The 20879-nt window shown below is 31.2% G+C and overlaps 2 protein-coding genes across 3 annotated transcripts; one reads left to right on the top strand and one right to left on the bottom strand.

The window, feature by feature from the left end:
• LOC104772368 (zinc finger protein JAGGED-like) lies at positions 2480-4048 on the bottom strand. Its single transcript, XM_010496997.2, has 5 exons — positions 3912-4048; positions 3695-3801; positions 3330-3443; positions 3141-3228; positions 2480-3039 (listed from the first exon to the last, which is right to left on the bottom strand). Coding segments are annotated over exons 1-5 (651 nt in total). The 5' UTR covers positions 3914-4048; the 3' UTR covers positions 2480-2699.
• Positions 17167-19151, top strand: LOC104772353. 2 transcript variants are annotated; one of them, XM_010496983.2, is made up of 4 exons: positions 17167-17366; positions 17980-18128; positions 18213-18276; positions 18381-19151. In XM_010496983.2, exons 2-4 carry the CDS (start codon positions 17992-17994, stop codon positions 18687-18689), a joined length of 510 nt encoding a protein of 169 aa, XP_010495285.1. In that variant the 5' UTR covers positions 17167-17366; positions 17980-17991; the 3' UTR covers positions 18690-19151. The 2 variants fall into 2 exon arrangements, with proteins under 2 accessions (XP_010495285.1, XP_010495292.1); XM_010496990.2 differs by having other exon boundaries at positions 17977-18128; positions 18381-18773.

Here is a 20879-nt window from a genome sequence, read left to right as displayed (position 1 = left end):
GAGTTACAGTTTGTGATTGAACCTGAAGAAGCTGTTTCTGGGTTTTACATGACTCCAAGAAAAAGATGAGCTTCTCTTCCAAAAGCCTCTTTGGTGATTTAGAAGCTGATACAACTGCAACCCTCGCAATTTTTTTTGATATTTTGGGAACAAACGTCACAGATCTATCACGAGAAAAAAATAAAGTATGAGTCTTTTCTTGAGAAAAGCTCTCAATGGAACTGTTTCGATTTAGCACCTTGATGAGTTCATCATCAGATTTCCCAAAGTAGTGGACTTTGAAGACAAAAGTCAAAACCTTCTCAATGACTTAGAAGGTTTTGACAATTACAAAAACATACAGTTTTATTTTGGTCAGAGAGATTATAGTAGTATTAGCTAATAAATTTTTATTTGATAAAGCAAGAATAGCTAATAAATACTACGCAGCCAAAAATAATTAGGGAACGTAACAATGAAATTGCAATGCATTACTTTAAAAAACATACCTAAAATAAACAACCCTATACGTTATCTATAAACAAGGTAAAATTAAAAGTAAGTAAATGCTGCTTATAGAAGTGTGTAAAAAAAAAAAGAGATGGGCAGTGTCATTGTTTCTAGGAACATCAGATGCAGCCCTATTAATCCCTATGGTAAAGCAATCGGTAATTGAACCCTTTGTGTTTGCATAAATAGATAAAGTTTTGCTTTCCTTTTGAAACACATCAGATTTTGTTTTGCCTTAACTTACCCGTTTCCCTCTCAGTTATAGAAGTCTCATTTTTTTTTTTTCGTAGACGCACACCTATCATGTAAATGTTTCATATGCCAGTACGCATTTATATTTTGGTTAATATGTGTAACACACATGATATATATGTAGTGCACAACCTTGCTAGTCTGCTAGATCTACAGCCATTTGCAAAACTTCTATACATATAAATTTCACATATACATACTATATTCATATATGATCTAAAAGTTAAACGCATATATGTGCTTTCAAAAAGTTATGTTACATATGGTAGAATAATTTTTATATTTGTAGTCTCAATCGTACGTATAAATCATAATACATGCATGATTTTGTTTAAATCATAATACATGCATGATTTTGTTTAAATCATAATGTATTTTTGCATATTTACGATAGAAATTTAAATTCATCTGAGGATATATCATAGGTTTCGAGATTAATATAGAATTCGAGAAGAAAATCTATTTACATGGATGATTCGGTATTAGAAGGAAATTGCACATTTATATGCATGTAAATTTTTCTAAAAAGGAGATATTATATAATAATACGTTCGCAGAACATATATGTGAATACACTTATATAGGAGTAGGGTAGAGTTGAAATTGAGGAGCAAAGCTATGAAATGGTAAAAGCTGATTTAGGGGAATAGGGTTCGTAATCGACAGACTGAAACAAAAGAAACTTAACTGCATCAATGAGTCCTACCACAGTTGTGTCTATGTCTCAGACCAACTTATTTTCTATAACAAGCCTAACTTATTCACATACACATATCTATATTGATCCACTCAATCTCTCTCCTTTCGCTTTCTGATTATATGTTTATTCTAAAATATACATGTATATATATATATATATGCCTCTTGGGAAGACTGTAAATACAAATCTAGGGTTTTAGCCTTCTATCACATAGTGACAAAACCATGATATATTTCTTCTTTTCATGTATAGCTCTTTTTCTACTTTTATTACACAAACATGCTTGAGCTTGTGCTCATATGTTTTCTCTCTCTATCTCTTATTGATCACTACTTTTGACTGATTTTAACAAGGTACAAAATTTTACCTTTTTTTTTTTGTGTAAAAGTTTTTTAGTTTAAGTTCTGGATTTTCTCAGATTTGCAATGTAATTAACATGAACTTTAGTCCATAGACTAATCGTATATATATTATAATGTTTGCAATTTTTTTTCTGTCAACGCGTAATTGATGAAGTATAAGAAAATTTTCCCAAAAGTAGTAGAAGAAATAAGAGTACATATAGTTAATTAAGACTATCGGAGCTGAGGTTTTCACCGAGTTTATTTGGTCATTGCGGCGTTGCAAATGTTAGGATTAGTCTAAATTTCATTTTGAGATGTTCCAATAACGTAATTAATAGAAAAATAGCAAAAGAAAAAAAATGATTTAATTCAAATTGTTTTCAGAAGACGTATACGTATAATCTAAAGACAAATTGGCTATCAGACGACAAATAATTCAACATAAAGATACTAGGAAAAAAAAAATATTTTAAACAGAGGACGAGTTAGTTACAACTCAACTAGCTAGCTGAGGTCCAGATCTAACTTATTTCATCTCCCCTCTCTCTAGCTAGTCACTCCTGTTTTTTTCTCCTCCGGTAGGAAAAAGATATCGATAAAACTTGTGGTCTCACAAAACAGCTCCAAGACAAAAGTAGATGATAAGGAAAAAAACAAGATTAAAATAGATAAAAGCTGTTCCTTCATACAAAGACACAATCTTCTTACATAACCCCAAACAACACTCCCTCTCCAATTTGCATTGCACTTTTTGTCGTTTTCAATTACTTTGTCATGTCCCTTTCAATATTCCCACAAAAAAACTATAGATATAATTTAAACACATGATGGAGATAAGTTTTAAAAATTTAATTAAAATCCAAATTTTAAAAAAAAACCAAAAAAAAGGAAATACATTTTTTCATTTAATATTATCATAGACCATGATGTGGAGGTAGAGGTAGATGAAGTTGAGGAGCAACTCTAGAACCATTAGCCAGTGGTGCACTGATGAAGGTGTAACTCGAGTCAGGTAGTGCACGACCACCGCAAACGGTATGAGTTAGGGTTTGCTGACGGTTGTTGCCTATGTAGTAATCTTTAGTCCTATGTTGAGAAAACAGTGAAGACGGCGGAGGATAAAGACATGGTGGCTGCAACTGCTGAGACGGGAGGGTGGAGGAAGAGGAAGAGAGGGAGAAATGTCTTGGTGGATACACCATTGGTCTGAATGATGTTATTACGTCTCCTATATGCGCATCTCCTTGATGATAACTATATAGAATAAATAAAACTGTAAATTCTAAAGGATACATCTAGTGAGATCATTTGTAGATAAAATAAAACTTGTTCAAGAAAATAGACACTTAAAGTACCTGAACGATGGAGGTCCTTGATGAGGAGGAAAGCTATCACTGCGAAGAACAAGTTCACGAGCTTTATTTAGTGACTCCGTCTCTCTTTCTAATTCACCAAACACAAATCAATGAAATGCAAGATTTTATGCGTAGATGTATGCAAACACATTCGTATATCTAGTCATCATTTAGAGAATGGGATCTTGCCTTGACGGTGGCGGTTCATATGGCCACCGAGAGCTTGAGATTTGAAGAACTTGAGTGAACAAAATCTACATTCATACTCTTTCCCGTCTTTGGTTTGCTTCTCCTTAAAACCTCCTACTCAATAATAAATTAATTATTCGCTTCAATAGATTTTTATTGATTATATCATTATAGTAGCCATGTGTACTTCTGATGATTAGTTAAAAACACTTTTAGTTTCCAAACCTTAATTAGTTATTATTGTTTGGACTCTAGTATGCTTTTTAAGAAAACAATCACCCAAACAAGGCTAAAGGTGAAGAGATTATTTTAATTATTTACAATATTTTTATTCAATAAATGGAATAATTTAGAGTAGTGTCTACCAGAAGAGGAAGAGGAAGAGGAGCCTTCTTCAAAGAATGGGAAATTTTCTCTAGAAGGATCATCAGGTAAGTTATTGAGATCTAAAGTGTTATTATCTTCAGCTCGCCTGCAATTTTTCAAATTTAAATTTAAGAATATCTATTTAGTTGGTGAGAAAATAAGAGAGAGAGGGAGATAGAGATAGAGTGGAGAAAGGAGAGGAGAGAGAGAACTTACATGGTTACCAAGAAGACAGGAGAGAAGAAACTAACTAACTAAGGATAAAGACCTGAGAGTGAAGATGGAGAGAAAGAGAGCTTTGTCAATTCTTTCTTTTTTTCTCTCTTTAGAAGAAAATTGAGCATGGAACTCAAATTACGTGGAGGGCTTTGTGACTTTTATGCAAGAGGACTATATCTTGAGGGGACATTATGGGTCAAGGTATATCCCTTGGCACGTATGTATATGTATGTATATATATATATATATATATGCGTACTCATTTATATATATAACAACAAGTCCAATAAAAAAATGAAGTGATTGTTAGCAATTTTGTGTGATATTATATCCTATTGATTTTTCATTTGTACTTTTATTTACTATCAAAATAAATTTGTTGTTTTGTCTACCAAAGGCATTTTCTGTAACAAAAGAAAGAAAAAAAAAACTTCTACACAAATAACTTAGGGATCTCAATAACTTAACATATATACATATATACAAATGCAAATTTATAATTATAGTATATTAATTGTCACTCCTTTAAATGCTGAGAAGAAAGTTAATTAGAGAAGGCCTCACAAATTTAGAGATGAGGTTGAGGCAGTAGTAGTCATATTATACTCATTATGATCTCTGAGCTAAAGGTAGTTGTTACATTGGTCCCCTCAGATCTATATTAAAACTTCAATTAATTTACAAAACGTAAAAGTTAACAATCACAAAAATTAACCTGCTTTCGGAAATATGTCGTGGAACATGCAACTTTTTAAACCCGGTCTTTTTTTAATTCTTGGTATTTAGAAACTCGGATCTGTAACATGCAACTATACTTTTATGGGTTCCCAAAGTAGTAAACAATCTTTGTCCAGTTATAGTGTTATTAATTACGAACTCAGAACTGTAACTTTGAAACAACACATTCTAACAGTTTAAACTAACTATATGTACTTGTATAACTGTGTGTGTGTGTGTATATATATATATTAGTATAAGTTGTAGAATTCTATATTTTTATAAAATTTTATATTTTATAAGAAACTTAATTAAGGAGGTTACTGTACAATGTTTGAGATCAAATTTTAATTGCCTTACGAATATAAAATCATAAAACCTTTTCTTTGGATTCAGCTGAAGGTTGCAAGGTATCACTGATGGTGATGGATGAGTTGTAAACTTGACTTGATTACTATTTAAACAAGGACCAACATTTAATTTGCCGAAGACGATGCATCAACGCTTCTTCTAAAGATTTGGATCGGAACAATTGTTCTTGTTTTTTGTTTGTCTCCAAATTGTTGAATCTTTGTATAACTATAATTATATAATGTTTTACAAAGCCCATTGGCCCATGGCTAAGTATATATATATATATATATCTAGATTTTGGAGAAGCACAATTGAACCAGAATATGACTCAACTTGAACAAGGGGGTTGAACCAAGACCAAAAATATCAGAATGGTTTACTAGACAGCTCAAGAGGCCTTGGCTTAAACAAACCTAACTTTAAGGGTCCAAGACTCGAGTTACGGTTTCATATACAGGCTTATTCTTCTAAATAACAACATAATAATAACACCAAAAATCTGCAGGAAGGCTCAACAAAACAAAAGCAAAAATCGAGAAGCCGTAAGACTAAATTGAAGGAACCATCAATAACACTTACCAAAAAGGAAAATAAGTTACATATATATTAGATGGAAGGGAAAATTGAAAGTGGGAGCTGAAGCATGACATGATAAAAAGCATGAAAGGGCAAGGACAATTTCATCAACAAGTTCAAACAAGCTACTAACTTTTCTAACGGGTATTTATTATAGAAAAAATCAATACTATCAAAAGAATCATGATCAGGTAAGTAACATCAATACTAGCTAGCACAACTCTTGTCAATGATATTTTGCACGCTGTCATATCTATAAACCTTAAAAATAGTTTTTTTTTTTTAAATTCATTATTTTTCTCCTCCAAACTTTTATAACTCTAATTTTGTTCTTGTCTATTACCGTAATTTTGTTATTTTGTACCACCGTCATTTTCATAAACTTAATTAATGTTGTCAGTGTTGTTTCACTGCTCTTTATTTCCATTTTTTTTTTGTAGAAGTCTTTTTGTTAACCTTATAAATAATGTTATCCTTTATTTCCATAAATTTTTATTATGCACCGCCGCTAATTTTATAAATCTAACAGATATTCCCATTTTTATTTCTATAAAATTATAATTATGCATCGCCGCCATTTTTTATAAATCTAAAAGTGTTCTTATTTTTATTAATCTGATACTATACGTTCTTAAACAAAACCCAGGATAAAATATATCAAATATATTTTAGATTGTTGTATAACTATAGTAGAAACAAGTTTATAAATAAAACGATTAACTTAAAATATAGACAAGAGGGATAATTAAAACTTACTTTATTTAAACTTGATTTAAATACAAGAGTAAAGGTACAAACTTTGAAAACAAACTTATGAAAACTAGAGAGTAAGATGTATAGGGAGTTTGTGAATGATCGCTAAAAACACTATGCCCTCTCCTATTACCCTCACTTCCTTATTTATACAAAGTTGTATGAAGTTGCGTGAGTTGTTATAGGCGTGTCCTATTTTTGACATTGCGAGAGATGAGTAATCCTTTGTTGATTGAAGTCTTTGTCTTGTTATAGTCGGTGGAAGAGGTTGCTTCTTTTTTCTACAAAATTATATACTAAATATATATGTATTTATATTACAAGCACATAATATACTAAATATATATACATTACAAGCATGATTTAAAAATGTTTTAAAAGAGCTAGTATTAAAAGAGCTGTACCAGCATACTTTCACGTTTTTTTTTTCTCATATAGTCATGTTTTAGAATGGATCATCGTCTTGCGTATTGTTGTCTTGTGTTATATCATCTTCGTCGTCTGAGGAGGATATTTGCATAGCTATTGTCTCGAGGAGTTTCTTGAGTTTTTCTTTGCCTTTACTTTTCTTGGATTCGGAGGATGAAGTTGTTCATTATGTAGGACTTGGTGGTTTGCGGGGCGAAGTTTTTGTTTGAATAGGTGGTAATGCTCGGGATACTGTAGCTATGGATTGCTTTATTTGTTGATGTGTCTGGATCCATTTCTCCAAGTTGGATAAAGAGCAGCGGTCGAGGTTATATTTGTCCCACCATTTGATTCTGAATTCGCGGACTAGTGAATATGGCATCTCTGGTAAGAAGGGTAGAAGGTTGTAGTGCCANTTTTTTTTTTTTTTTTTTTTTTTTTTTTTTTTTTTTTTTTTTTTTTTTTTTTTTTTTTTTTTTTTTTTTTTTTTTTTTTTTTTTAGAATGGATCGTCGTCTTGCGTATTGTTGTCTTGTGTTATATCATCTTCGTCGTCTGAGGAGGATATTTGCATAGCTATTGTCTCGAGGAGTTTCTTGAGTTTTTCTTTGCCTTTACTTTTCTTAGATTCGGAGGATGAAGTTGTTCATTATGTAGGACTTGGTGGTTTGCGGGGCGAAGTTTTTGTTTGAATAGGTGGTAATGCTCGGGATACTGTAGCTATGGATTGCTTTATTTGTTGATGTGTCTGGATCCATTTCTCCAAGTTGGATAAAGAGCAGCGGTCGAGGTTATATTTGTCCCACCATTTGATTCTGAATTCGCGGACTAGTGAATATGGCATCTCTGGTAAGAAGGGTAGAAGGTTGTAGTGCCAAGATAGTATCCAGGGTATTCCCATATCTATGTGGAAGGCTATCTTTGGTAGAGGGCCGATGAGTTGGTGTTTTTCGTGTTTAGTGTAGTAGGGTAGTGAAACCTTGGGTATTTGGGGAGGATATATGTCATCGGTTGGGCCAAACCAGTACCACCATTCGTAGAACCATCCTGGTATTGTCTTGGGGCAATGAAAGTCGAAGGAGAGGAACCAGGAGTGATCATAGGTTCGTAAGTAAAAGGTGTGGAGAAAGGCTTTCTGGTAATCTATGTAGGTAAATCTTGGAATATGGAACCCCGGGATGGAGAATTCTTTTGCAGTGTGCAGGTTTATGAATCCGAGGTCTTGGGGATTGCATACTTTGAGGATTTTACAGGTTGAGTAGGAAATGAGGTTTGGGTCATTTTTGTCAGTATGGTGGGTTATTTCTACTGATTTGGTGTCTACGAGAATGAATTCGTAGAATGTGCGGTTTTTGGTAAGGTTATCGGTAAGGTATTGGCTTTCTTCGTAAAATATGCAGTTGGTATATTGGGTTAGGTCTTTAAGGGATATTGGTTTGGTAAATGAGGTTGTAATAAGGTGTTGGTGTTGTGGTTTAAGGAAGTAGGATGATTTTTGGTCTGTGGTTTTTTGTGAGGAGGATGGATTGGATATTTTTTGTGGCTGTGGGTTAACGGCTTTTGCATAGGATAAAGGAGGAAATTCCGCCAAGGCAGAGAATTGGTTACTAGTGGTTAATTGCTTCCCTTGTAAATGTGGTTGATTCTTGATGTAGTCTGATGCACTCATTGGTTTCTTTTGTGTTTCACTCATTTTGGTGATCCTGAGATTTTCCCTGTAAATACTCCCTTGTTAGAAAATCAGGTAAAGAATTATTTTCTCCTTTTATATATTTTATATCAAAATCAAAAACAGATAAAATAGCTTGCCATCTTGCAAATATTTGTTTAGAAACTAGGTTTTTAACATCCTTTTGTAAAATCTCTTTGGCCGATTTGCAATCGACACGTAGTAAAAACTTTTTGTTTATTAAATCATCTTGAAATTTAGAAATACCGTTTACTATAGATAAAACTTCCTTTTTAACTGTAGAGTAATTCTTTTGTGGTCCAAGCCAAACTCCTGAGTGGAAAGGGACTATAGAATCTTGGGTGGACTCTGGCATTTTCTGTTTAAGGATTCCCCCGTAACCTATTTCTAATGCATCTGTCTCTACTATCATGAATGCATTGGGGTGTGGTATGACTAGACATGGTAGTGTTATAACCTTTTTCTTGATATCATGGACTAGACTAGTATGCAGACTTGACCATGGCATGGGGTTCTTTTGTAATCTTTGAAACAATGGTTGTATAGTTTTTCGTAGATTAGGTAGAAAACCAGATATGTAGTTTAAGCAGCCTAAAAATCTTTGTAATTGTGATTTCTCTTTTATTTCATCTGGGAATTTATTTGCAAATTCTATAGATCTAGATATAAGTGTTATAGTACCTTGATATATGTTATGGCCTAAAAATCGTATTTTTGTTTGAAATATATGCATCTTTTTTGCGATACTACTAGTCCATGTTTTTTAACAATGTTCAAAAAGGTGTATAGATGTTTAAAGTGTTGATCAATAGATTTTGAAAATATTAAAACATCATCTATGTATACAATAGAGAAGGTGGAATAAGGGTTAAATATTTTTTTCATAATATTTTGAAATTCAGAAGGTGCATTTTTTAAACCGAAAGGCATAACATTCCATTCGTAATGCCCAAAAGGCACTGTGAATGTTGTTTTATATTTATCCTTCTCGGCAATTTGTATTTGCCAAAATCCACTTTTCATGTCAAATTTAGAGAATATACAGGCGTCATATAATCGTTTTAATAGATCTCTTTTGTTTGGTATTGGGTATCTTATCCATCGTATTACATTGTTTAAGGGTTTATAGTTAATTACTAAGCGTGGTACTCCTCTTTCTTTTTCAGCTTGGTTGTTTACATAAAATGCTGAACAACTCCAAGGAGATTTAGATTTTCTTATTAAGTTTTTATCTAGTAATTCTTGTATTTCTTTTCTGCAATGTTCTAGAAGTTCTTGATTCATTTGAATGGGTCTAGCTTTAGTTGGAATATTTTTTTTCATTAAAATCTTTTTCGTAGGGTATTTCAACAATATGTATTTTTCTTTCCCAAAAGGCATTTGGGAGTTCAGAACATACCTGGTTTAGTAGTTCGACTTCTATTGTTTTTATTTTATTTGTAATTTGTGGATGACTTAGTTGTTTTTCTATCTATTGGTATTTTATTTCTTGTTGTAAATATTGTATCTGTTTTTGTTTCCCGTCTATTAAATTTATGGATTTTTCTATTGTTGAATTTTGTAAGGCTAAAAATTCTTTTGTTTTCATTGGGGATAGAAACTCAAACATTATTTTTTCTCCTACAATTTTTGTGGTAATTCCTAGTTCTGTAACTTTAAATGGATAAATTTGTGTAAAAAATGGAGTTCCTAATATAACTTCTTGGCTTAAGTTTTTTACAAGGATAAATTGAGTTTTAAAACAATAATTTTTGTTACAGATTTTCGCTTTAGGTAATTTGTAGTTGACCTTCAAACTACTTCCGTTTGCACCACTAAGTTTTTCATATGTTTTTTCATAGAATTTTGTAGGAACTATTCCTTCTCTAATACAATTATAGTCAGCTCCTGTTTCTAAAAGTGCTATTGTTTCTAGTTTAAAATCATACCATATGTCTAATGTGATTTTTGTATACCATTTTTGATAGCTTATTTTGTTTATTATCTGGATATATTCTTCTTCTTCTTTAGTTTGTTTATGGTTTTTAGGGTTGTTTGGGGAGGGTTTGTCCATTGTTATGGGTTGAAATTCATGGGCTTTTGGTTCTATAAGGGCTAACCTAGCGTCTACTTGCAATTGATGAAGTTGATGTTGGTGAACTATTTGTTGTAATTCTTTTATTTGTGTTTTTAAATTTTTAACTTCTCCTTGTAATTCACCAGTGGTTACTTGTTTAAAAAGTGTTGGAGAGGGATATTTTTCTATTATTTTGTTAAGACTAAAAGGTTGTGGAGTTAATAATTGATTTTCTCGTTGCACTAAATCTTTTAATTTTAATAAATATTCCTTTTTGGTTTCGTGATCATCTATTTTATCTATAATATCTATTAAAAATTGTTTGTCAATGTCTTTTGTAATTACGTTTATTGTTTTACAATTGCATATGCCATCTGAGATATTTTCAGAATTTTGAGAGGATGTATCACTTTCATCTTCTATTATGTCTAGAGAAGGGTCGCTACTGAGTTCTTCTGAATTTTCAGTTTCTGAAAGAAGTAATTTTTCTAATTTTTCTTTAATGTCTTGTTGATCGTGAAATATTTCATTGATTTTTCTTTTCATTTTACAATCTGTAGATTTATGTCCTGGCCGTTTACAGTTCCAGCATATAATTCTTTCTTTTTTAGATGGTTCTCTGGGATTTTTGTTTTTTGTATAGTATGAGTTAAAAAATTTCTTTGTAAATCTTTTACTTTTATTATAAGGTTGTGGATAAAAAGTTTTATTTTGTTTGCGTAGTTTTCTTCTTTCTCTAGAAGGTGGAGTGAGACGATTGTAACCATATTGTTCACAAAATGAACCCATAGTTTCTGCAAATTTAAATTTGTTACTTTGNTTTTTGGTTTCGTGATCATCTATTTTATCTATAATATCTATTAAAAACTGTTTGTCAATATCTTTTGTAATTACGTTTATTGTTTTACAATTGCATATGCCATCTGAGATATTTTCAGAATTTTGAGAGGATGTGTCACTTTCATCTTCTATTATATCTAGAGAAGGATTGCTACTGAGTTCTTCTGAATTTTCAGTTTCTGAAAGAAGTATTTTTTCTAATTTTTCTCTAATGTCTTGTTGATCGTGAAATATTTCATTGATTTTTCTTTTCATTTTACAATCTGTAGATTTATGTCCTGGCCTTTTACAGTTCCAGCATATAATTTTTTCTTTTCTAGTTGGTTCTCTAGAGTTTTTGTTTTTGGTATAGTATGAGTTGGAAAATTTCTTTGTAAATCTCTTCTTTTTATTATAAGGTTGTGGATAAAAAGGTTTAATTTGTTTGCGTAATTTTTGTCTTTCTCTAGAAGGTGGAGTAAGACGATTATAACCATACTGTTCACAGAATGAACCCATGGTTTCTCCAAATTTAAATTTGTTATTTTGTTGTTTATCTTTGTGTTCTTGACATATTTGTAGTCCTTCCTTTTTAATAAAGGCAAACAATTGACCATAGGTTATTGTATCCCATGGTATTGGTTGTCCTCCAGGATAATCTTTTAGTTTATTAATTAATCGTTATGCGAAAAATGATGGTAATCCTGCGATGAACCGTTCTTTCCAGAAGGGTTGGTTGCAGTCGTGTCTTTGAAATATGTTGGTTATAAATATATCTTTATACCATTTAAATTCCCCTAATGTTGGATATCTAAGATTTGTTAAAATAAGTTTTTTACTTGTTAGTTCTTCCGAAGGGTTTCCTACGAAGTGCATGGTCATGGTGTGGAGTAATACTTCTACAGCGTTTTGAACTTGGTCTTCTTCATAAAAACCATCTTCTCTTTCTACTCTTCTAGTTTCAGTATGGTTTATAATATTATTTTGAGTTTCTATGCCTAAAGCATTGTCCCACCAAAATTTTAAGGCTCCATTGAAGCTTGAGATTAGCATGACACATGCTTGTTGGTCAGACATTCCTTTAGCTTTGTAAGATAGGGTTGCCATCCCTATTTCTTGAAATAAATTCATCATTTCGTATTCAGATCTATCATCTATATTCCATTCATATATACCTTCTCCGTTGTAAAAGTTTGTCGAGGGAAATTTATGATGTTTTTCAAATAGTAAATCGGGTGGTGAGTGTCTTGGATAATATGGTTTTTTTGATGGTTGGAAGTTTCTTTTTATTCTATTTATTTCTATGTCGGTTTCAGATTGAATATCTTCATCAATATTATTTATTCCATTAGCTTTGTCTAGCCTATCTAGTCTACTTGAGATTGATTTTAAAATTTCATTTTCTGGAAATTTAATAGGTTTAGATAATGGTTTAAAGAGAGGTAGTGAAATTGCATTAAAGGGCGGTGGTAGAGGTTGATAGTTTGTTGTTATGTTTTTCTCATCTTTTTCTAGTTTGTTATCAAGGTTATCGATTTGTCGTGAAATAGTATGTAATATTTGACTTTGATAATTATTTTGTTCATATATAATCTTAATGTCAGCCATATATATTGAATCTTTATCATCTCGGTTTGCCCCGGTTCTCTAAGGTGTAGCTATTACTTGTCTTTGGGGAGTGTGAATTTTGATGTCTTTTAAAGGTGGGTGGACTGATTTGTGTGTTTCTCCATTAGTCATTTCCCATGTGTGGTATAAAGTGGAACTAGTGTTTATTGATCCATTTTTATATGGGTAGTATATGCCATTTTCTAAAGCGTATGTCTCAAACCATGTGAAGAATAGAATATTTACTTCTATATTTTCCATATGGTCATACCATATTTCTCTAAATGTGGTAAGTTTTTTTTTGTTAAAAGCTTGAAAGTACCATTTTCTCTTATCTCTATTTTTATATGATAAAAATTCTCCTCTAAGATAATCTTTGTCTATTATAAATGTTTTTATGATAACATTTATTGATTTAAAATCTGAAGCTGTTGGGGAAGTAGGAAAATTAGACGATTCCACTTCTGATTGTTGAACTGGTTCAACTATTGGTGCTTGAAAAATAATAGGTTTTTTCCCTTGGGATTTTGTTAAAATTTGTTCTACACTTTCCTCTGATTCTGTGCTAGCTTGGCCAGTTCTGTATTCAGAGAAAGATGAACGTGGGTAGAAAGAACTAAATTTTAATGATGGTGGATCTCTAAAGGAACCAAAGTTTAATAATACTTTTCCATCATATTGTTCAGTTATACTTGTAATAGTTCTTTGTTCAAAATTTCTTGGTGGTTGAGTAATATTAATTTTCTAGTGATCAGGAATTGTAATTTCTGTCCATTTTAATTGTTTAGGTGTATATGTAGAGGTTGGTGTATCTTTACTATGTACAGCCAATATTGTTGTTTCGCCTTTATCATCTTGCAATAAACATCTTGGGTTAAACTCAGATATAGATTGCTTAAAGTAAATTTGATACAACAATAAATAGCCATGTCTTTTTTGCTGGAATTTAATTTCAGACAAATGTACGTTTAGAACTAAAGTATTAAATATTGTTGGATCATGTAGGCTTACTTGAAAATTGGGTGCACAATTAAAATATATAGCTCTGTTACATAAGTTTGATTGTACTGCTCCTAATAAGGAGTCTTCAAATTTTAAAAGTGTTTTATCTCTTAATAACATGAGTATTGGAGAATCAATCCATGTTCTAGATAAAGGTTTAATTGCTATTTGTATTAGACCAAAATGAATATAATTAAACTTCTTTCTTTTATAGTTTTCTAATGCCATAGAAGAAAGTAGTTTAATTTCTTCAAATTCATTTTGTAATGATAAAGTTTGTTCATGTTCTTTGATTGAATATGCAGTTCTAAAATCAAAAGCTCCTATTTGATATATATTTTGTGGATTAACATGTGGTAGTTGATCTTTTGATATTTCTTGATTAAAGGTTGTAATTTTTGACATAATTTCTCTTGAATTAATTGTTTTTTGAGATGTAGAGGATGATGCATGCTTAGACTTAAACAACTTCCTAACCGTAGATGCCATGTTTAAATTATACTTAATCTAATGCTGAAAATGCAAACTAACCGATCTTATTGATGGCGAATGACGCATGGGCTTACCAACGGACTCACTGCCTCTTGGTCTTACAGCCTAGAACACCTATGCTATCAATGCTCTTGACAAGGTTCTGGTAGGTTGGTTTTTAACACTAGGCTATGTTGATACCTTGATTCGATTCCACCACCGTGACCGTCCAAAACACATTTAAAATCTCCTGATGAAGCATCAAAGATTTGAACAACACCATCTAATCCACTAGAAGCAAGTAACTGTCCATAAGATTGCGAAAATAAACTTGGTCAGAAAGGAATTGCTATAAAAAGGCCTATATGGGATCAAAAATCAAACAACCCTAATTCGTTCACCTAATCGCGAAATCTCTTCCGCTACTCATCACCTCTGCCGATTCAATCTCCTTCGCTACGCATCACCTCCGACTCCAACCTCCTCTGACTACATATCATTCGATTCCATCTTCTTCCAAAATCGATTTGGGATTTCTATAGCAAGAGAAAGAGAGAGAGACATAGAGAAAATAAGTTACATATATTAGATGGAAGGGAAAATTGAAAGTGGGAGCTGAAGCATGGCATGATAAAAAGCATGAAAGGGCAAGGACAATTTCATCAACAAGTTCAAACAAGCTACTAACTTTTCTAACGGGTATTTATTATAGAAAAAAATCAATACTATCAAAAGAATCATGATCAGGTAAGGAACATCAATACTAGCTAGCACAACTCTTGTCAATGATATTTTGCACGCTGTCATATCTATAAACCTTAAAAATAGTTTTTTTTAAAAAAAAAAATCATTATTTTTCTCCTCCAAACTTTTATAACTCTAATTTTGTTCTTGCCTATTACCGTAATTTTGTTATTTTGTACCACCGTCATTTTCATAAACTTAATTAATGTTGTCAGTGTTGTTTCACTGCTCTTTATTTCCATATTTTTTTGTAGAAATCTTTTTGTTAACCTTATAAATAATATTATCTTTTATTTCCATAAATTTTTATTATACACCGTTGCCAATTTTATAAATCTAATAGATATTCCTATTTTTATTTCTATAAAATTATAATTATGCACCACCGCCATTTTTTATAAATCTAAAAGTGTTCTCATTTTTATTTGCATAAATTTTTATTATGCACCGCCGCCAATTTTATAAATCTAACAAATATTCCTATTTTTATTTCTATAAAATTATAATTATACACCGCCGCTATTTTTTATAAATCTAAAAGTGTTCTCATTTTTATTTCCATAATTTTTCACTATGCACCGTCGTTATTTTATATTTTAAATATTTTTATTACTATTTCCGTAATTTTGTCATTTCGCAACGCCGTCATTTTATTAAATCTAATAATTTGTCGTTATTAGTTCTCTAAATTTTTATTATGTATCGCCGTCATTTCTATATACCAAACAAATCTTCACATAATTAGTTTTCATAATCTTTTTTTATCATGCATACCGTCATTTTATAAATGTAAAACGTCTTGATATTTTCGTAATTTCTTTTTAATTTTGTGCCGCTATTTTTTTGATAAACCTAATAGTATTTTCATTTCACGCCGTCATTTACATAAACCTATATCTTTTTTTCATTGTTATTTCTTCTGTTTTTCATTTGCATTGCCATCATTTTATAAACCTAAAAAACATTCTTATTTTCATAACTCTGTAATCTCACATCATCATCATTTTGTCAACATAAACCTAAAAACTATATAGTTTCTTGTTTTTTAAAGATGTGTTAGAGAACTTGGTAGCCCTAATTATAAATACTTAAAACTTAATTAATGTATAGTTTTAAAAGTAAATGTAATATGTTAGTTACTTCATAATACTTTTCTAAAAATTTGATTAATGGATAACTAAAAGAACTTCTATATACAGTAGTAAGGAAAAGTTATATGTAATGTATATTTGACTAAAAATGAATTATTTATGTAAATGTAACATCTGGTTTTTCTGTTTAGTTCTGATTTGATTTAAATGCATAGAAATAGAATAGAACACCTGTTTATATGTAATATATTGAAAAAGTGAAAGATTGCTTCCTTAGTATTTATGACGTAATAAAATACTAATAATTTAGAAAAAGCTTAACTTTTCAATCTATACATAAATCTTACAAGACAAATGTCAACATGCATTAAACTGAAAAAGAAGAATCCATCTTCTGTAAGATTTCAATTCTGTTATGAAGATACTATTAAATCTAATATAATATAATTTTTCCAAAGTAACAACCATTTTACTTAATTTGAGGAAAAATAAAATAATGATATGATTATGAACCATCTGGCAAGCTTTTCTACAAATATGTCCAAAGAAGTGAATCTAATAACCCTCCACATGGTGATTAGTGATTAGTGTAATAAAGTAAACAGAGATTTGAAAGTAAATAAAGTAAATAAAAGGAATAAAAATTGTTATAATCTCGTCGGTGACGTTAATAAACCCAAATTGAAAGATATTTACGAGGAGGAGAGAGTCTGGTTAGGCACCGCCTTTTTTGTACCCAAAAAATAAAAGGCAAAATCTATACAAAATGAAACTGAAAGCTGTGTTGTACTAAAAACATATGGTTTCATTTAGTGAATTTAAATGTTTTAAGCTAAAACAAGCGTTTTGATCTAACACAAACAATTTAATTAATGACACACACACACACACACAAGAAAGAAAGCAAAAAGAAAAAAAAAAAAAAAAAAAGATTATTATGTTCCTTATTATAAATTAGAGAGATACATGATTCCATCCATCAGCTTTGTTGTATGCAAGGTTCTCTCTTTCCCATTAGACTTCATCTCTTTCTTCAGATCTCTCTCTCTCTCTCTCTCTCTCTCTCTCTCTCTCTCTCTCTTTGCTTCTTCTGCTTCTGGCTCACGTACGTAGAGCTTCTCAAGCTTACGAACGATCTCTCTGCTAGCTCTTTTCAACTTTCAGGTACCTTTTCTTGGTTCTTTATAATCGGATCAAGATTTGATCTAGATCTAAAACGTTGTTCGTATTTTGGATCTTGAAACCAACTCCATGATCCATAATCGCTAAAAACATCAATTTCAGTTTCTGTTTCTTCTCGATCTGTTTTTTTTTACTAATCTTTGTTAAATTTATTTTTTTATTCTAATATTCATAATTAATGAATTTTTATCACTGTTTAGTTTAGACTTTTTCTCATGATTTTTTTTTTTTTTTTGTTTGAGTTTACTTATTCTTGAAAATAAAGAAAAAATCTGTCTCCACTATGAAATTGACATCATTCATTCACTATAATGGAAACTTAAAAAAATAATATCGAATTTAGTCAAGTGGCTTATTCCTTACCATTTTTTCTTGATTTCATTTGATTAAATTAATTAAAAATAATTCAACCTTAATTTAATCTATTATGACCAGATCTCCATAAAAAACACGTTACCATTTGACCACCTCTTCTCTCTTCCCCCCTTATCTTTTTTTTTATATATAACATTATTATTTTGTTGCAAATCTTTATTCATTCTTCTTCTTCGTTCAATCTGGTCTGATTGATTGATTGATTCTTTTTTGAAAGCAGCCAGACAAGAAGATGATGAACAGCTGTGGAGTCCAACAAGAGATGAGGAGAAACGCCGTCGTTTCTTCTGATCGCCGAGACGCCGTGATTTGTCCTAAACCTCGTCGCGTCGGTGTCCTCTCTTCTCGATCTCTCCGTTGGCAACTCAAGTAAGCGCCCCCACCTTTTTCAATCTTAAAGTTCATACCTTTTGCTGAGACAAAGCTAATCAAATCTATCTGATTCTTTTGCAGTCATCAGATGGAGTTATGTGAATCGAATTCAAGAAGCGAGATTTTGGATTTCCTCCTCGCTAAGGTATATGTAACAAAGCAACCCTTTTGCTTAATTCGTATTTTTTGTATTGATTATAAATCTAAAAAGTTTGGATTTTTATTTTGGGCTATGTGATGTTATTACAGGGTAGTAGTGGTGGTGGGGAGCAAGAGGCGTCTCCTTTGTTCTTCACAGGGTCACCTCCAAGTAGAGTTTCTAACCCATTAACAAAAGACTCACTTTTTCGACAAGAGCTTCTCATGGTGGCTCCTCCTACTCCATCGACTCCTCGTGGTGTTACCAAACCGCAGCCTCCGTCTTCTCCAAGGAACGGGAGTTGCGTTAGGGCTGCGGCGACCAGCTTCGGGATTGATCCCGTTGTTCGTGTCGTTGGATTCGATTGTGACAGGCGCAGCAGCAACAGAAACCACCGTAGCGTTTCGACTCTTGCTTAAGAGCAGTCCCAACATGCACATATTTATATATATAACAACAACAACAACAACAACAGAGAAGGCTTAAAAAAAGGAGAAGGTTTAGGAATTGATTATGAATATTATTATTGTTATTATTATGGGAGGGGTTTTGTTGGTTAAAAATGTGTAGATATGTTGAAAAAACAAAAAAAAAGTTGGGAGGGATTATTATAAAAAAATTTAGGGGTTTTGGGTGTCCATTTTCTTAAAGATTTTGTAATTAAAAAAAGGGGAAGAGAAGAGAGTGGTTTAATTTGGTGTCTTTAGTGAAAAAAAATAAGAGCTTAGTGTTTCTTCCTTTTTGTAACAAATAGGAAAAGCTCGAAAGAGTTTTGAAATGTGAAGATATCATTTCTACCCTTTTTTATGCTTTTGTATCTTTGTCTCTTTTTGCACAGATGTAAATTTCAAAGGAGTTGAATCATTTTTTTTGGGAGAGTATCTCTATTAGTTCTTGTTTTGTGACAAAACAATAGTGATGATGAATTGTATATATTATCGTTTTTCACACCTTAGTGTTTTAATGTATGTGTTACATTCGTATCTCTATTAGTTCTTGTTTTGTGACAAAACAATAGTGATGATGAATTGTATATATTATCGTTTTTCACACGCTCTTAGTGTTTTAATGTATGTGTTATACATTAGTATCTCTATAACTCTATTACTTAGTGTTTTTTGGAGATGTAGCAATTTCTCAAACCTCTAGTTTAGATAATTCACTCAATACTATATATTAAATGCAAAAGATTTGTATTTGTAACAGATTGAACTACATTTCGATAGTTCAACAGTTATGTGTTCATGGTTAATGCGTCTATAGTTTTTTATGGAAGTATAATATGTTGATAAAGTACTCATAATTGTTCAAGAGTTTCAAGATGTGCATTAATAATTGTGTATAAATCAACAAATACAAATTATCAAACATTACGTACGGGATAGTTTTGTGAACGTGATTTATTGTGTACGTAGTTTAAAAGTATGTATGTGCACAAGGATTCTGAAATTTAGTCGTTTTCAACTTACAACGATACTTGTTCTAAAAAAGAGTCAATAGCTTTAAAAAAATCATCTAACTCGACATTATTTAAGATATGTTTAGTTGTTTTAGATAAAAATTGTAAAACGTTTTAACCAGATATATAAAATACATACATTATATAGAAGAAGTGTCTAACATAGATCGTTCAACAAAATTTTACTTAATTTCTCCTTTTGGTCATAAATTTTGCAACAAATAGACTGCGACTATAAATCAATAAACTATACATCTCCTTTGGTCATATAATTTGCTTCAAATAGATAGCGAATATATAATCGATAAAGCGTTTAGAAGAGAAATGTACATACATGGGCAGTTGTTAGGGGTACGGACCAGCCAAGTGACATGAGGACAACTCTTTATTTCCTTGTCTCCGGATCTATATCGATTCTTTTTGCGTACAGCTTGCAAAATTATCATATTATTTTTTATATACTATAATATTTCTTTTGTTTCGCTTTTAATGTGTCAATCAAACTTGTGAACCAAAAAAATGTGTCAATCAAACCAGAAGATTCGTCAAACTTTGTGCCTTTGTGGCCGGAAATCTCGCTTGCTTTATTTCAAAACGAATTTGATTTATTTGAAGTATCAAAGTATATATATATATATATATATATATAGTGCCATCCAAATAAACTACCTAGTGACAAAAAAAAATAACAGATAAATTTCAATAACATGACATGTGACTTTCACCTAGAGTAGACAAAAAACAAGTTATACAGTGCCGAGATTGTATCAATCACAATATATGCAATATGATACATGTTTTATAATATTCATAAGATGCAAATGTCATACGCAAACGACGAAAGTATTCTATTTGGCATTTGCATTTTCAGTTAATAGATAACTTTTGTTTTAAAATACTAAAATTATGAATTTATTTGAAACTTTATATATAAAGTAAACGCAAATTCAAACACATGATTTATATTATATATAAATTGGAGATAGATTTTCTAGAGTTCTATTGTGAGAAAATTTTTATAGGAAATAAGCGAAGATGTAAAAGTTCCCACGTAAAGGTTAAATTTCGTCAAAAATTCTATAATCGTGAGAAAATGTGTAATGAGGTACCCGTAGCTGGTATAGTTTTGTGAGTTTATGATATATGCGTC

The sequence above is a fragment of the Camelina sativa genome, chromosome 3, assembly GCF_000633955.1.
Source record: "Camelina sativa cultivar DH55 chromosome 3, Cs, whole genome shotgun sequence".
In the NCBI taxonomy this organism is placed as follows: domain Eukaryota; kingdom Viridiplantae; phylum Streptophyta; class Magnoliopsida; order Brassicales; family Brassicaceae; genus Camelina; species Camelina sativa.
Note: the sequence above shows the minus strand (reverse complement) of the source record. Positions and strands in the feature narration are given on the sequence as shown.

What these genes read in the sequence shown, in the direction of transcription:
- LOC104772368 (XM_010496997.2), bottom strand. An exon ending in CTCTTCCTCTTCCTCTTCTG is followed by an intron (nt 3,444 to 3,694) that starts GTAGACACTACT and finishes ATTATTGAGTAG; the next exon opens with GAGGTTTTAAGGAGAAGCAA. An exon ending in CAAGGACCTCCATCGTTCAG is followed by an intron (nt 3,040 to 3,140) that starts GTACTTTAAGTG and finishes TATTCTATATAG; the next exon opens with TTATCATCAAGGAGATGCGC.
- LOC104772353 (XM_010496983.2), top strand. Translation starts at nt 17,992, where the DNA reads ATGATGAACAGCTGTGGAGTCCAACAAGAGATGAGGAGAAACGCCGTC. An exon ending in TCTCTCCGTTGGCAACTCAA is followed by an intron (nt 18,129 to 18,212) that starts GTAAGCGCCCCC and finishes ATTCTTTTGCAG; the next exon opens with TCATCAGATGGAGTTATGTG. An exon ending in TGGATTTCCTCCTCGCTAAG is followed by an intron (nt 18,277 to 18,380) that starts GTATATGTAACA and finishes ATGTTATTACAG; the next exon opens with GGTAGTAGTGGTGGTGGGGA.